At 32.2% G+C, this 17,113-nt stretch overlaps 1 protein-coding gene across 1 annotated transcript in view; it reads right to left on the bottom strand.

Moving 5' to 3' along the window:
* The window catches only part of LOC139499599 (kinesin-like protein KIF13A), a 162,224-nt gene that overhangs the window by 99,999 nt on the left and 45,112 nt on the right, over positions 1-17,113 (bottom strand). The window contains exons 3-6 of the mRNA XM_071288351.1: positions 16,535-16,586; positions 13,321-13,378; positions 5,428-5,520; positions 1,255-1,444 (exon numbers count right to left, since the gene is read on the bottom strand). Coding sequence (XP_071144452.1) covers positions 1,255-1,444; positions 5,428-5,520; positions 13,321-13,378; positions 16,535-16,586 — 393 coding nt within the window. The remainder of the gene's footprint in view (positions 1-1,254; positions 1,445-5,427; positions 5,521-13,320; positions 13,379-16,534; positions 16,587-17,113) is intronic.

Below are 17,113 nucleotides of genomic sequence, written 5' to 3'. Positions count from 1 at the left end.
GAACGTCACCATCTAAAAATGGATAATTAACGATAGGAAATGAAAAATCTTCTCTTTTATCATAAATTTTTGTATTAAGCTTCCCGTTAATGATATAGATATCAAGATCGAGGAAAGGGCAGTGGTCATTGTTAGTATTAGCTTTATTTAGAGTAAGTTATACATGGAAGAACTTGTATTCAATAGTGAATACTTTTGTCCCAGTGGAAAAATAATTGTATTATGAATTGTTTAATTTAAATTAGAAAGATCATATCATAGGGAACATGTGTACTAAGTTTCAAGTTGATTGGACTTCAACTTCATCAAAAACTACCTCAACCAAAAACTTTAACCTGAAGCGACCAACAAACAAACTCACAGACTGAAAAACATAATGCCCATGATCGGGGCATAACAAAACCTACACAGAGGAATGGATGCTGTAGATTCATTTATTGTGGGTAACTATTTCAAGAATAGAGAGCAAATTGTATTTTTGATGGATACTTGAGTTGGTTGTAATATAGCAAATTCTGCTTTGTAGAAATTTTTACTTCTTAATTTAGCTCTACCAAGAGAAAATTGGTATCCTAGAAACAATAAATAATCGACAGTATAGAAATTAAAGAACCTTAGTGAGCACGCTCACATACCCCACGTCCCCACATTGTCATTGGAGAAATTAAATAAGTATAAGAAAAAAAAATTGTATAATAAAAATATTGAATAATAATTTCCTGTCAATATGCATAGTATGTCCTTATTATCTACAAAATTTCATGAAATTCTGTTGTGTGTTTTCAGAGGAGTTGAGATGACAAACTGTTGCAGAAGTACATTGAAGCAAATAAGTTCAAAGGGGCATAACTCCTAGAAAAAAATTGAACTGTAATTTCCTGTTGATATGCACATCTACATAGTATGTCCTTATTATCTACAAAGTTTCATGAAATTTTGTGGTGTGGTTTGAGAGGAGTTGCGATGACAAACTGTTGCAGTAGTACATTAAAGTAAATAAGTTCAAAGGGGCGTAACTCCTAGAAAATATGTAAAATTGTAAACTTCCCAAAAAGTATTTAAATATCTTAATCTCATTTCTTGTCGAATCCCAATTCTTAATCACAGATTTTTTAAAATTTTGTATATGATATTTCAATAAAATGTTGAAAATAAGCTGATGTTAGCAAAATAAAACTTTTTTTTCATAAGTTATCACTACCAGTAAATTCAACAGTGTCCCTATATGCCTGTATGACCTCTTTTAAAACCTACCCTTTTGGATCTAACAGATCATGTACTTTTTCATTATAAATTTCCATATATGACACTTCAACCTTGACAGCTAAACTCTCATCATCACAGTGACTGTCAATCTTAGAAAACATGGCGTTACAAAGTCGTGGAATGATACCATGCCCAGTATCCTGGAATGTGCCCATCATAGTATAGGATTTCCCTGAACCTAAAAATAAAAAAACATGGTGTTACAAAGTCGTGGAATGATACCATGCCCAGTATCCTGGAATGTGCCCATCATAGTTAAGAATTTCCCTGAACCTAAACATAGAAAACGTGGCGCTACAAAGTCGTGTTATGATACCATGCCCGGTATCCTGGAATGTGCCCATCATAGTACAGGATTTCCCTGAACCTAAAAATAGAAAATATGGTGTTACAAAGGCGTGGAATGATACCATGCCCAGTATCCTGGAATGTGCCCATCATAGTATAGGATTTCCCTGAACCTAAAAATAGAAAACATGGCGCTACAAAGTTGTGGAAAGATACCATGCCCGGTATCCTGGAATGTGCCCATCATATTATAGAATTTTCCTGAACCTAAAAATAGAAAACATGACGTTATACAGTCGTGGAATGATACCATGCCCAGTATCCTGGAATGTGCCCATCATAGTATAGGATTTCCCTGAACCTAAAAATAGATAACATGAAGTACAAAGTCGTCCAATGATACCATGCCCAGTATCCTGGAATGTGCCCATCATAGTATAGGATTTCCCTGAACCTAAAAATAGATAACATGAAGTACAAAGTCGTCCAATGATACCATGCTCAGTGTCCTGGAATGTGCATATCATAGTGTGAAGGATTTCACAGAAACTAACAAAATATTAAAATATTACAATAATTAATACATATAGCATGTTTTGTCTCCAGCAGTATGTTCTGATCATATATGAGGACTTACCTCAAACTAAAAATAGAAAACAGAAATTCAATGCTGGGATATTTTTACTCCGACTTATTAATAGAAAATATTTTCTTTTTTAAAATGAGGCTGTGTGTAAGATTAGAACATGCAGGCACTTAAATGTCTTTTTATTTTTTCTCCATGTCTGTTGTATAGAAATCAAGATCTTGTTCTTTTGACTGTAGAATTGCTTTCAATATTAAATCATGATTCCAATGTATAAAACCTTCTATTTCAAAACTGACTAAAAGTCACCATTAAAGATTAGACCATTGGTCTTCCTGTTTGAATGGTTTAATACTTGTCTTTTTTTGGGCCCTTTATAGATTGCTGTTCTGTGTGAGCCAAGGCTGAAGACCATACTTTGACCTATAATTGTTTACTTTTAAAACTTGTGACTTCAATGGAGAGTTATCTCATTGGCACTCATTCCATATCTTCTAATATCTATATATGAGCCTTTTATAGCTGTCCTTTAGGTACCAGTCTTGTATTACATCTCCAGTTTTCGGTGCATGTCAAAAGATGGAGGGAAACAAAATAGTCAATTTTTTTTCTGAATTTTTTTCTGAACTCATTTTTTTCTGTTTGATTACAGGTTTATGCTGAATTGAAACATATAAATAGATTGAAAAAATATCTTGCATCTTTTTGGGGATATCAATCCAGGAAAGTGGAAGGATATCATGTTTACTGGAAGTGGTGCGGCCTAGTAAAAACAGCAAACAGAAAGTAGAAAAAACAAGTGAAACTGCGAGCTACTGCTCACTGATGATACCCCCGCCGCAAGTGGATAATATTAATAGTGTAAAAAAATGCAAGTGTTCGGTAAACAGGAAGTTGACGAGTGATGAATCTGAAAACGCATCACACAGGATAGCTGACTTATATAAATCCTGAAACCAAATTTCAGAAATCCTTGTATTGTAATTCCTGAGAAAAATGTGACAAAAATTTTCAACTTGGCTATCATGTGTAAAATCATACAAGTGTTCGGTAAACAGGAAGTTGTCGAGTGATGAATCTGAAAACGCATCACACGGTATAGCTGACTTATATAAATCCTGAAACCAAATTTCAGAAATCCTTGTATTGTAGTTCCTGAGAAAAATGTGACGAAAATTTTCAACTTGGCTATCATGTGTAAAATCATACAAGTGTTCGGTAAACAGGAAGTTGTCGAGTGATGAATCTGAAAACGCATCACACGGTATAGCTGACTTATATAAATCCTGAAACCAAATTTCAGAAATCCTTGTATTGTAGTTCCTGAGAAAAATGTGACGAAAATTTTCAACTTGGCTATCATGTGTAAAATCATACAAGTGTTTGGTAAACAGGAAGTTGTCGAGTGATGAATCTGAAAACGCATCACACGGTATAGCTGACTTATATAAATCCTGAAACCAAATTTCAGAAATCCTTGTATTGTAGTTCCTGAGAAAAATGTGACGAAAATTTTCAACTTGGCTATCATGTGTAAAATCAGACAAGTGTTCGGTAAACAGGAAGTTGTCAAGTGATAAATCTGAAAACACATCACACGGTATGGCTGACATATATAAATGTTGATACCAAATTATAGAAAGGGTGGATGTGTAGTTCCTGAGAAAAATGTGACGAAAGTTTCATGGGACGGACTGACTGACAGACGGACTGACAGACAGAGGTAAAACAGTATACCCCCCTTTTTTAAAGCGGGGGTATAAAAATGTTTTGACTTCAGGGTTACATAACTTTTTATTCTTCTTGGCATGACCCACTTTTTCCCCCCGATTAAATCACAATTTCACATTAGTACATACATGATATGAACATGAATTCAAAGATCAGCTGTTTTGCATGTAAGCCTATGGAGCAGTCAATTACAAGACTGCAACCTTAAGCTTGCAGTATCGGTTTTGCTTATTATTAAAGACTATATGGTGACCTATTATAGTTATTAACTTCTATGTCATTTGGTCTCTGTTCAAGGGTTGTCTATTTGGCAATTATACCACATCTTCTTACTTTTATTGTTATACTATACTGTACAATTGAGAACATTCTAAAGTTATCTAATTTTCATGGAAGTTTATCATAATCTGTATTTAAAATTTTTGTTTACTTTTTAATACATTTCACATTCAATATTGTCTTGAATATTTATTTGATGAATTTATATTCCAAGAACAACTTGCATCACAGAAAAACAAAACTAAAATCGAAATAATCCTATTTCACAATATAACTTCCTTTTACTAACTTAATTATTTTATTTACAACTCTTCTCAGAAATTCAATTTAAATCTTAGTTCTCAGCCATTGAACTTAAATCTAATTAAATGCAAGCTTGCAATATTGGTAGACATGATTTTCCTTGGAAACAGAAAACTAGAAACATAATTTTGTTTTTGCTTTTATAAAGTTCTAATAAAACAACATGTGTGTCCACTTTGCTATGGTATGGGTTTCTTATGTAAGATTTTACTATGGATTCATTAATATTAGTTGGATACTAGTTTTCGTGGAATTCGTGGATACAGGGAAACCACAAAGTTATATATTCAACAAATTACAAATTTTCTAAGCAGACTTTACCAAAACCAAGAAATTAAATATCCATGAAGATCCAATTCATAAATGTAATATATCTAACATGACATACTTCAAACGCTTTGAGTACACACCCGTGGTAAAATATGAATATATTGTTTAGGCTGTTCCGATCGTACTCCCATGTCATATGATTTTTTTATGAATGAGCTACCCGATGTCATAGAAGTCATAGAACTATGACGTCAGAATATAAGCATTTTACGGGAAAATACACACTTGTGAAACCCAAAATCATCACAAACAAGGAAACGTAAACAAACGATGCTAAAATGTATTAAATAAGTCATTTTTGTATATGTATAAGACATATATATAGGTACAATTGTCATTTAGATTCATTCAAACCTATCTTAATACTTTATTGTTAATAGTTTAAGCATGTCACTTATTCAGTTTGCTTCGTTCTTTTACGTCAATTTAATAATGAGTTTATTTATGGGAACGGCAAATAATGCAATCACCTAGAGCGCTTCAATCAAAAACAATTGCCATATTTGTCCTATTAAAATCGAAATAATTCATGGGGGCTTGAATATATAGTGATTTTACCATGGGTTATCTCTTTATGTTGATATTTTACCCCTCGCTATCGCTCAAGCCCCCATGAATTATTTCTTAAATAACACAATCTTTACCTGTCTGACCATAGGCAAATATACAAGCATTGTAGCCTTCAAACGCTCTTTCCAACACATCTTTTCCAAGGGCATTAAATACATGGTCTTGTCCTGAAAAAGAAAATCAGAAATTCATAACAAATTCATGAAATTGAAATCATGCTGCTTTTCTTTTAATTTTTAATATTATTGATATGTTGATTCAGGTGTCTGCATTAAAATCTTTTCCAACTACTTGTCTGAACACCAATATTCAAACAACTTTCTGATGAGTCTAAACAAATATTAAATATATTAAACAAAAACATTTTTTTTGTAGTTTGAATAAAATTTGACTAGTCTAGGGCAACAATAATGTACTTTTATGAAATGAAATAAGACTAAGTTCCTCTTTTTCAAAGTCTGTCTGATAATGCATAGTACCATATAAAACAAGAGTGTCATAGAGGGTATGCCAGATAGATGAGAGAAATAATCCCCATCCAACTGCATCTCTTTAATGCTATTCTTCTTTGTAATTTATTTGGCCTTAAGTTTGTTTCAGCTTCTGTGACAGGTCTTTACAGACTAAACAGAGCATCTGGCCTTCAAAATCATAAACCTGATATCTTTGACGATTTTTTTTTATTCTCAGTTTAGTTCATAATACAAAGATATCTATAAACATCAATATGAACAAGATCTGATTGGTTTTATATATATATACATAACTTTTACTTGGTTTTATATTTCAAAGATTGTCTTATTAATCAGGAAGTTTGTCTATAAACTTACAATAACCTTTTATTCTAGATAAAGTTACAAAACATAGACACATTAAATCTCAATCAACAAAGTTTTTGTTTTCTGTAAGTCTGTAAAGGGCACATATTGCATGATAGAAATTGTATAGAAACAAGTCATGTAGGGTTGATACATAAAAAGCTGAGTTCTCCCCAGGGTTATTTTGCATCATGGTAATGTGATGGGTGATGGTATATTGGTTGATCATTGTTCAGTGTAATTGTATCTGAAATTATTTTCTTATTAATTGTGTTATGAATGTGATGTTATTATTCCTAGAAAACATGATGTTGGATGACTATTTAACATCCACTGGCAAATAAACATTTTAATGAAATATACTAGAACTAGACCTACATGCACAATTTTTTACATAATAGTTCTCCAGGTAACAGACTGCAGAAAGACATGTCACCAATCCCAGGAACATTATTCTGATTTGCAGGGTGACCACTTTTATTATTACTCCTAAATGCAGTGTGCTTACGAGAACAGCACCAGATACTTATTTTCTGGTCTTTGGTTTGAACAAGGGCAGGGTAACAAGTCTTACTTCTAAATGCAGAGTGCTTACGAGAACAGTACCAGATACTAATTTTCTGGTTTTTGGTTTGATCCAGGACAGGGTAACCAGTCTTACTCCTAAATGCAGTATGCTCATGAGAAAAAGCAGCAGTTACTACTTTTCTGGTCTTTGGTTTGACCAAGGGCAGGGTAACCAGTCTTACTCCTAAATGCAGTATGCTCATGAGAACAGCACCAGATACTAATTTTCTGGTCTTTGGTTTGATCAAGGGCAGGGTAACCAGTCTTACTCCTAAATGCAGTATGCTCATGAGAACAGCACCAGATACTAATTTTCTGGTCTTTGGTTTGATCAAGGGCAGGGTAACCAGTCTTACTCCTAAATGCAGTATGCTCATGAGAAAAAGCAGCAGTTACTACTTTTCTGGTCTTTGATTTGACCAAGGGCAGGGTAACCAGTCTTACTCCTAAATGCAGTATGATTACGAATAAAGCAGCAGATACTAATTTTCTGGTCTTTGGTTTGACCAAGGGCAGGGTAACCAGTCAGATCTTACTCCTAAATGCAGTGAGAATTAAGATCATTTAAGATATTTGGGCAAAACTTCATAAAAAGTAATAACAAGTGAAACTGCGAGCTACTGCTCACTGATGATACCCCCGCCGCAAGTGGATAATATTAATAGTGTAAAAATATGCAAGTGTTCGGTAAACAGGAAGTTGTCAAGTGATGAATCTGAAAACGCATCACACGGTATAGCTGACTTATATAAATCCTGAAACCAAATTTCAGAAATCCTTGTATTGTAGTTCCTGAGAAAAATGTGACAAAAATTTTCAACTTGGCTATCATGTGTAAAATCATACAAGTGTTCGGTAAACAGGAAGTTGTTGAGTGATGAATCTGAAAACGTATCACACGGTATAGCTGACTTATATTAATCCTGAAACCAAATTTCAGAAATCCTTGTATTGTAGTTCCTGAGAAAAATGTGACGAAAATTTTCAACTTGGCTATCATGTGTAAAATCATACAAGTGTTCGGTAAACAGGAAGTTGTTGAGTGATGAATCTGAAAACGCATCACACGGTATAGCTGACTTATATAAATCCTGAAACCAAATTACAGAAATCCTTGTATTGTAGTTCCTGAGAAAAATGTGACGAAAATTTTCAACTTGGCTATCATGTGTAAAATCATACAAGTGTTCGGTAAACAGGAAGTTGTCAAGTGATGAATCTGAAAATGCATCACACGGTATGGCTGACATATATAAATGTTGATACCAAATTACAGAAAGGGTGGATGTGTAGTTCCTGAGAAAAATGTGACGAAGTTTCGTGGGAAGGACTGACTGACGGACTGACGGACTGACGGACTGATGGACGGACGGACTGACAGACAGAGGTAAAACAGTATACCCCCCCTTTTTTAAAGCGGGGGTATAAAAAGAACCTATCCCCCAAAATGACCAACATTTCAACACACAACACCAAACACCAATAAATGATACATCCAAGAAATACAGACACACAAACAACAAAGGATGGAACTCACACACATAAGGATAATAGATGTATTTTGAGGGTCATCAAGTTTTAAAAACCATGTTATTACACGGAATAAAAAGATTCTTAATCTTCTGAAAAATGAATAGTAATTTTTCAATTGAATGTTTTAATTATGAACGCTGGTTCTGATTGAACAGTGTCAATCATGAATGTACTTCTGACCACATTGGTAGTTAATGTTATTAATAATATCTAATGACCTCTTAATATTGTATATTTTTCTTCTTGTTGTTGGGTTTCTGTTTCACTGTTTCACTGTCTTTTTTTTTTTTTTTTTTACCTCATGTCTTTTTATCAAATGACTTTCTCCACAGAACTGAATGTGTGTTACTTATAGGTTCCATGAAAGTTCAGTTTGATTTCACTGTTTTATATAATATACATTAATGGGACAATGTAATGTAAAAGCTTCAATCAAAATATATTGGTAATAAAAGTTGTCAAACGTCAATAACAATATCAATTATTGTCAGAGATATTATATCTAATCATTTTATAAAACCCATTACCCACAATTCATTAGTTCTTGATAAATTGTATTGAAATTACAGTCTGTATTCTTTCTGCCTATTTTTCTTTCTCATCAAAATATATAACAGCAACAATTATTATTTGTTCATGCCTTGATATTGCAAAAATATGTCTGGTTTTAGATTTGCCAAATATCAAATATTTGTTTATATCCAACATTCTTAAGATTAGTTTCCTCTTGGTATTGCATCTTTCAGCAAATTAAACATGTTAAATGAACATACAGAATTAAGCATCCCTATGTTGACAGATTTATTTGACAGACATGAAGGACATGGGCAGATTACATTCTCAATTAAAGAAAGACTTGTTTATTATTAAATTATTTAAATAACTTGAGTTGATACAAACTGATACCCAATTCTCAAGAGATGTTCAACCTATTTCTCTCATGCTAAAAATCTTCTTTGTCCTGGTGCAATGTTTTTTTAGTCTTCTAGCTTCACTTTAAATAGCAGTCGGCATTTGGGAATTGAGAAAATTGTGTCATTAACCTAAACTACTGGTAACATCACCCACATTTTCAAACTTTCCGTACTCTTTAGAATGGAACACATTAGATATTTTAGACTATTAACCTACACATGATTTGTCTTATATATATTATCCACATTTTGGTGGAGTTAAAATTTATTTTTATTCTGAATTTTGTCTTAATTTGTCTGAAATTCTCGACAGTAAAGATTGTACATAAAAAATATATTACATTTTCTATTTTTCTTGATAACAATAAATGGTTTTTATCTATTATATGGTTTACTATAAATAATTCTAATCAATATCTGTTTCACTTGTATTTATTTGTGATTGTTGTGTCTTGACAACTGTTCAGTTATTAACAACAAGTTTCCTATATTTTAATATTTTCTTTTCACAATTACAGAAAAAGTAAACCATAAAAAGTAAGGGGAAATAATTCAATTTAATATTAGTGCATTATTTTGAAAATGTTTCAAATAAGGGGACATAATATCTTTCTAGCTCTGTCGATATTTCTGATATTAAATGTGCATTATTTTGAAAATGTTTCAAATAAGGGGACATAATATCTTTCTAGCTCTGTCGATATTTCTGATATTAAATGTGCATTATTTTGAAAATGTTTCAAATAAGGGGACATAATATCTTTCTAGCTCTGTCGATATTTCTGATATTAAATGTGCATTATTTTGAAAATGTTTCAAATAAGGGGACATAATATCTTTCTAGCTCTGTCGATATTTCTGATATTAAAAGTTTGCAAAACCTTTTTTTCTCAAGAGGGTATTGTTATAGTGACGATTTCACTTGTAAGATTATCTGTAACTTTCCTGATTAATAACATGATCTTGTCTATACAGGTGGAGTTCATAAATTCACACATTCTGTCTGTATGTGTCTTTCCAAAGTCAGGAGCCTGTAGTTAAGTGGTTGTCGTGTGTTGCTTTGTTATATATTTTTTTCAGTATTTTTTTGAACATTAATTTATCTAGGCCGTTAGTTTTCTAGTTTGAATTGTTTTACATTTGTGATTTCGAGACCTTTTATAGCCGACTATGCGGTATTGGCTTTGCTCATTGTTGAAGCATAGGATGACCTATAGCTGTTAATTGGCAATCATACCACATCTTTTTTATATTCATATATAAATCCTTATATAAATTTTTCACAGAAATTATGAAAGTAATAATATTGTCATTACCTTTACCTAAAATGGAGCTTCGTGACAAGGGTCCTTTACACAGAATCTGTTGCAAACTTGTTTATAAAAGGGGTTTATCACAACAGTCGCTTACGATGTAGTGGTGCCATCTAGGGCTGGTTAGATGAAATCAAGGTCAGGAAGAATTTTCAAGTTATGGAGAAAACATCATATCCAACAGGGGGGGTCTCATTGGGGGGTTCTGATCCCAGATCCTGCTTACTGTTTTGTCAGATTCCCGTTTCCCGCTTACACTATGTACGTATGCAATTATCATTTTTTTGTCATTTCCTGGGTCCCGCTAGACCTCATTTCCCGTTTTCACGACACAATAATTTGACTTTCACGTGTCACGCTTACAAAAAAATCGGCAATCCCGCGTCACGCTTAGACCTCAATGAGACCCACAACAGGGGCAGATCTAGGGCTATATCAAAATGGGTGATTTTTTGAGATTTCAATCACCAAACGAAGCATACACTCTGAGCTCCATTTGAATCAATGTCTTTAAGAAGAAAAGAAAACTTTACTTTTTTTTACTTTTAAAGTAGAAGAATAACAGACCTGGATTATATTTGGTGAAGAAGATGCCATTGATCTTATAAAAAAATGAAATTTATAAAAACTGAAATTTACATATCTTTTAATTAAGAAAATAACCTCAGAATAAAGTGATTCATCAACTGAAAGCTTTTGCTAAAGGGATGCCAGTAAAATCTATAATATTCCACAATACCAACAAGATTTAATACGAGAGTTTTTATAAATATCAACAAGATATAATATGGGAGCTTTTACAAATATCAACAACAAGATTTAATACGGCAGTCGTAAGCATCTTACAATTGAATTAAAAAGAAAAAACATTAAGGCATAATTCAATCAATACCACTTGAGAGTTAAAACATTATATAAAATATTGAAATAGTAGTAAATTCATATTTTCCATAGAAAAAAATCAATTAAGAAAATCCACAATGTAGCTTTCTGATGATTGCCTCAGTAAAATGATAAGGTGAGCTAATATTAAACAGCAAATTTTCTTCCTGTCAATTACTCAGACTTTCAAGGCATCAATTTGGTGGAGTTTATTAAATTGAGTTGCTCCCTATAATTAGTTGTGTAACATTTAGGCCACCAAAAGAATTGTAGAAACGTGACTTATAACTAGATAATATATGAAGCCCATATTGAAGAAAAAAACACTTAAGGTCGACAATAAAATATGTTTTCTCTGCTAAACCTTGAACTGTAGGTTCTATAAAGATTTTACATCGCTGCCTATTGACAATAATACCTTAAGCCGTAAAGTGTAAATAGCAATTAAGTCTAGATAAAAAAACATTATTGGTAGTGGTTTGCTTTATATGAAACGGAAGAGGCAGTTTTGCCATTGTATTTTTACATACAAATCCATAAGTAAGTTTTCTTCTTAGAATTGCTCTCTATTTTGTCATGCCATAACTTTTTAACAGCTGACTATCGTTTGCATTTTTTGAACATTGTTGAAGGCTGTATTTTGAACTTATTTACATCCTTGTGTTTAAGTCTTGGGTGGATAGTTATCTCATTTATAATCCTTAAATTAAACAGCACAACACTCTGGTTCCCTGCCAAAAATGGAGTATGTATGAGATGGAAATATACTTGATATACACATGTAGTAATGGATTGGTGAAAAAAGTTCATTAAGGATTTGAAGTTCCAAAGCGTATTCAAAATTTGAACTTTGCATGAGGGAGATATATTTCCTTAATTTTCAAATTTTCTTTTTTTAATGGTCAATCATTTTAAAAAGACAGGAGTAGATATTAATCTTGTTTTAAGTAAATGATAAAATTTCAAAATCTGCACTTTAGCCATGTGTTATCTTCTTATCAGTTTATATTTTGTATCTTCTCCAATGTTTATATATACATTTTACCTTGCATTAAAATTCCACAATTATTGTTTATCAATGTTCAACAGTTATAATGGTAAAATGCCTATGTCAGCTGTGGAATTGTATGCAATTTTCAGAAGACAGACAAACAGATGTTTTGTGAAATATTAGGAAAGTCTGATTCTTTACATTCTCTAAATCAAGGAATAATGTTTTTTGAACCAAAAAGCCAAAACTGTGCCATTTCTCAATTGTCAGCCAAATTATAAATAACTTTAATTTCATACTTTACTGTGTTTATCATGTGTTTGCTATCAGAATTTAATTACTGACTATAAAGGCCATATACGAAAAAATCTTCGGTCTCTGGTTCTTATTCTTATATTTAAACCTGGTTCAATTGTTCAGCCACAACTGAATATCCTTCTTTCCATATTCATGGTGTTTAATCAAATAAGACTTAATTATTTACTTATCAATTTTGAACTGACAGTTGTCAATAAAAAAGCAGAGACCACTTTTCCTTACAGAGTTCATAATTTTTTTTAATGTTACCAAGGCTTGTCAGTTTTAATGTGTATTATATTCTAGATCTGCAAGACATCTGTTGTTTTTTGGTGTTTTTTTTATGAGGAGTGGGATATAGCTGTTTGTCTATCCTTATCTGACTTTAAGACTGACTTAATTTTGTTTGAGATAGGGACTTATATCAGCTATTTCAAATTTTTATTTTGGAGGAAAACATCTGTATAGGAGTATTAGTAATTGCAGAAGGGGATCTTTCCAGACACTCACTGGTTCCTTACTGTCTATCATTTTAACCACTCTAAGTCTCTTCAAACCTATATTCTAAAGGTACAGATACCAATTCATGCAATTCCTCACCTTTTTCCTAGTTTTGAATCTACCAGCTTCAGGTACCACACAGTGAACTTACCTGCAAATTTTGGATTGCTTTCATCAATAGACCAGAAACAGTGATCAAATGCAAAAGTCTACAATAAAAAAGAATAACATTAATATTTGATTGATTGATGAATGTTTAAATATCCCAAACAAAACATAATGTAAAAAATTTAGAATAATGTATTATTTATGTGTCTGTTAAAAGCTAGGAGCCTGTAATCCACAGGTTGTTTTTGTACAGTTTTAAATGTTTATTGATTACATAAGTGTAAATCAGGCTTTTCGGTTTCTAATGTTTTGCATTGTTTCGAGCCTAATAAAGCTTACATATTAGTTATATTTATTGCTGAAGTCTGTAGAGAGACATGTAGTTCTTTACATTATCATCTTTAAACTTCAGTAGATAGTTGTCTTATTGGTAATCATATCAAATTCCTGAATTGAATATAATGTCATAAGATCATGCATAAGCAAGTGGTCACAATGACAAAAAAACAATATACCGGTACTGTAAAAGCAGAAATTTTCGTGCAGGATTTAATTTCGTTTATTTCGTGGAAAGAATATATCCACGAAATTAAAACCCCCTCAAAAACTGAACCTAAATATAATATCACTTCCAAATAATGGAAATCACGAATTCAAATCCTCATGAAATCTTATATAGAGACAAACCACAAAATTTTAATCCCAAGAAAATTAATGTTTCTAAAGTATATGAATTCTTAAGGTTGTGATTGGACAATACTGGAGATCAACAAACGATTTCCTGTATTTGAAGCTCTCACATTTCCTAAAGATGAACATGATGAAGTATTTGTCATTTGGTCTCTGATGGAGAGTTGTCTCATTAACAATTGTATAAAATTTCTTGTCATATGATCATCAATAAGCAACCCACGGTGACAAACAAACAATAAATATCAATGTCTTTCATTGAACAATACTTGAGATCAACCAACCACTTCCTGTATTTGATGCTCCCACATTTCCTAAAGAAAACACCTACATGATCTGGTCTCTGGTGGTCAGTTGTCTCATTGGCAATCTTACCACATTTTTTTTATTTTTGTTTATATACCAAGGCAGTTAATAAAATAATCATATGTACTATATTCTATCTAAATAATGCTATGGTATTTACAATTCTTTAATTTAAAAGCCAATTGTTAAATTAAATATCTTTACACATTGTGTTAGCTATAATAATTCTGTTTTTATGTTGCATCATCCTTACTTTAAGCCTTGGACAATGAAAATCAATACTCTCAATCAACTACTTGGCACAATGTTCTGAGAATTACGTAATACTATCTTTTTTTCTCTCTCTGTTGCTCCACAAAGTGTAATAAAATCATTTAATTCTGCCTCTGTAATTTAAGTTTCCTTAGATATGTGATTGTGTCATTCGATCAGATTTAATTTGACAGTATCTAACTCTATGCACTTTTATATTCCTTGATCCCAGAAAGTGAGAAGTTTTATGCTGGTATAACCTTTCCAAATGTGTTAAAATTTCTCCTTAATTTTGTTCTCGACTGACACATTAAACCCACTGAAGTCTGCTGATTTTGGACAAAATCACATTTACAAAATGTATTTATACCAGCATTTACATAATTGAGGGTCTACAAAGGGTGTCCTTCATTTCTTTATTCTTTAATTTTCTTGACCAATTTTCTTTACTTTTAAATTTTTTAGACCAGTTTTCTCAATTCTTTATCTATTTTTACCCTTAATTTTTATTGTGTAATTTTCAGTACCCCATTATAGTCTATTGTTTATATGTTTTACCTTTTATTCTGCACTATTTGCCTATCATTCTTCATTATGTAAAACCCCATTCAGAGCCTCATAACTGATTATGTTTGGCATTGTTTAAGAATTTTCAGTTCAAATGTACAGTACTTTCATGTACAACAAAACCTGTCAAAACCATACTCAGTGTAAACTTCTAGCCTCACCGGACACAATTACGAACGATTTTTGAACTGTGATTAATATTTTTTTATGTAGACTACTTTTCTTGAATTGTTTATACCATAGAATTTAAGATGTATGAAGGCTTTCCATTTTGCATTATATCCCACATAAAATTTTATTCACGTTAGGATACTTTAGTAAGATTTGCGTGACCTCGTTTTACGGGTCGAGAGAGCCACATATGGACGCAATTCCGAACAGCGCTATATTGATATATCTTGCAGAAGAAATCAATGACAACAGTCTAGATTGATAACGCATACATTAATCTTTATCTCAAACACACTTTCATAGGAAAATAAGATGCACAACTTTGTTTTTTACTTCAATTACTTCAGCAGTGGTTGCAGACGAAATGTCGGTCATGTGTAAAGGAAAGATTTCTGATTTTTTTTGTTTTTGTGTAAGTTCCTCCTTTAAAGGAGCACTGAATTCAAGTTTATCCATTTTGGTTGTGTACTTATCATTCATCTATAAAAAAAAATATATAGGTCAACATTTCTTTCTGAGTTCTCTGGAATTATTGATAAAATTAACATATTTTCTTTTGACCATAAATAGGGTCACAAGAGTCTAAAAAACGTCAATTGTGGGGTTATTTGGGCAAGATAAAAGGCATTACGCACATGAACAGAATCAGGAGATATTTTTCTTTCTATATATTGACAAAAGAAGGCCATATGCACTTACCTTTATGTTTTTTTTTATATAACTTGCAGGCCAGATTGCCGTTCTTATAATATTTTCAGAATTATTTTGTCATCGTCATCAACATTTACCAAGTGCACATAAATTTTATTATCACGAAAACAAGAGAATTTTAATAGGTTTTTTATTTCTAAAAATATTTATTGATAAATATAAATAAATATGATATCAGAGGGCAAACATTGGAAATCGTTCGTAATTGTGTCCAGTCGTAATTGCGTCCTGTGGGGCTACTCATTTGGTCTCTGGTTGAGATTTGCCTCATTGCACCACCTGCACATGTTCTTACTTATTTTAAGTTACAGTTACTACTAAAATTCAAAATCCATATCGGGCTCGTAAAACTGCAACAATTAAATCAAGGTAATGAGATATGACAACTTTTATTAGGTATACTCAAAACAGAGTAAATTTGTAATGGTTTTTTTTGGTGGTCCTTGAAGAAATCTGCTGGTCTTCACTATTGTCACTATAATTTTGGTGGTCAAAACCTTTCGGACCACCACTTTTCTAGAACTCTGTCAAAATGTCTTTTTACCTGTTTCCAGACTTACCTTTGGAGTTTTCCTTCCCCCTCCTGCTCTGTCCCCACCGCCATCATGGGGGCTGAAATTAGAAAACATAATGTTTATATAAGCCATTGTATATTCTATTTCTACACTTTGTTTTTCTTTCATTGAGGTTTATTTACATAAATCAGGCAGTTTGTTTTTGTTTACATTGTTTTACATTTGTCAATTCAAGGCATTATATAGCGGAATATATAATACAGGGTATGGGTTTGCTCACTGTTGAAGGCCGTACAGTGACCATTAGTTATCAATTTCTATGTCATTTGGTCTTTGGTAGAGAGCTGTCTCATGTATGGCAATTATACTACATCTTCTTATTTTTATATAAATCCTCGTGGGCTACATTACTGTGCTGTTCGGTGTGACCTATAAAAAAGTCAAGTCCAAAACTCCGGACAATCTCCGACGTATAAAAATGACAAAGTACAAAATTCTGAACTATCTCCGACCTATAAAAATGGCAAAGTCAAAAGCTCCAAGCTTTTTCCGAACCATAAATTGACAAAGTCACAGTAACAAATTTCCGAACATTTTCCAAGCTACAAAAAGACTAAGTACAAT

Source organism: Mytilus edulis, chromosome 12 (assembly GCF_963676685.1).
Source record: "Mytilus edulis chromosome 12, xbMytEdul2.2, whole genome shotgun sequence".
In the NCBI taxonomy this organism is placed as follows: Eukaryota; Metazoa; Mollusca; class Bivalvia; order Mytilida; family Mytilidae; genus Mytilus; species Mytilus edulis.
This window is presented reverse-complemented; position numbering and strand designations above follow the sequence as displayed.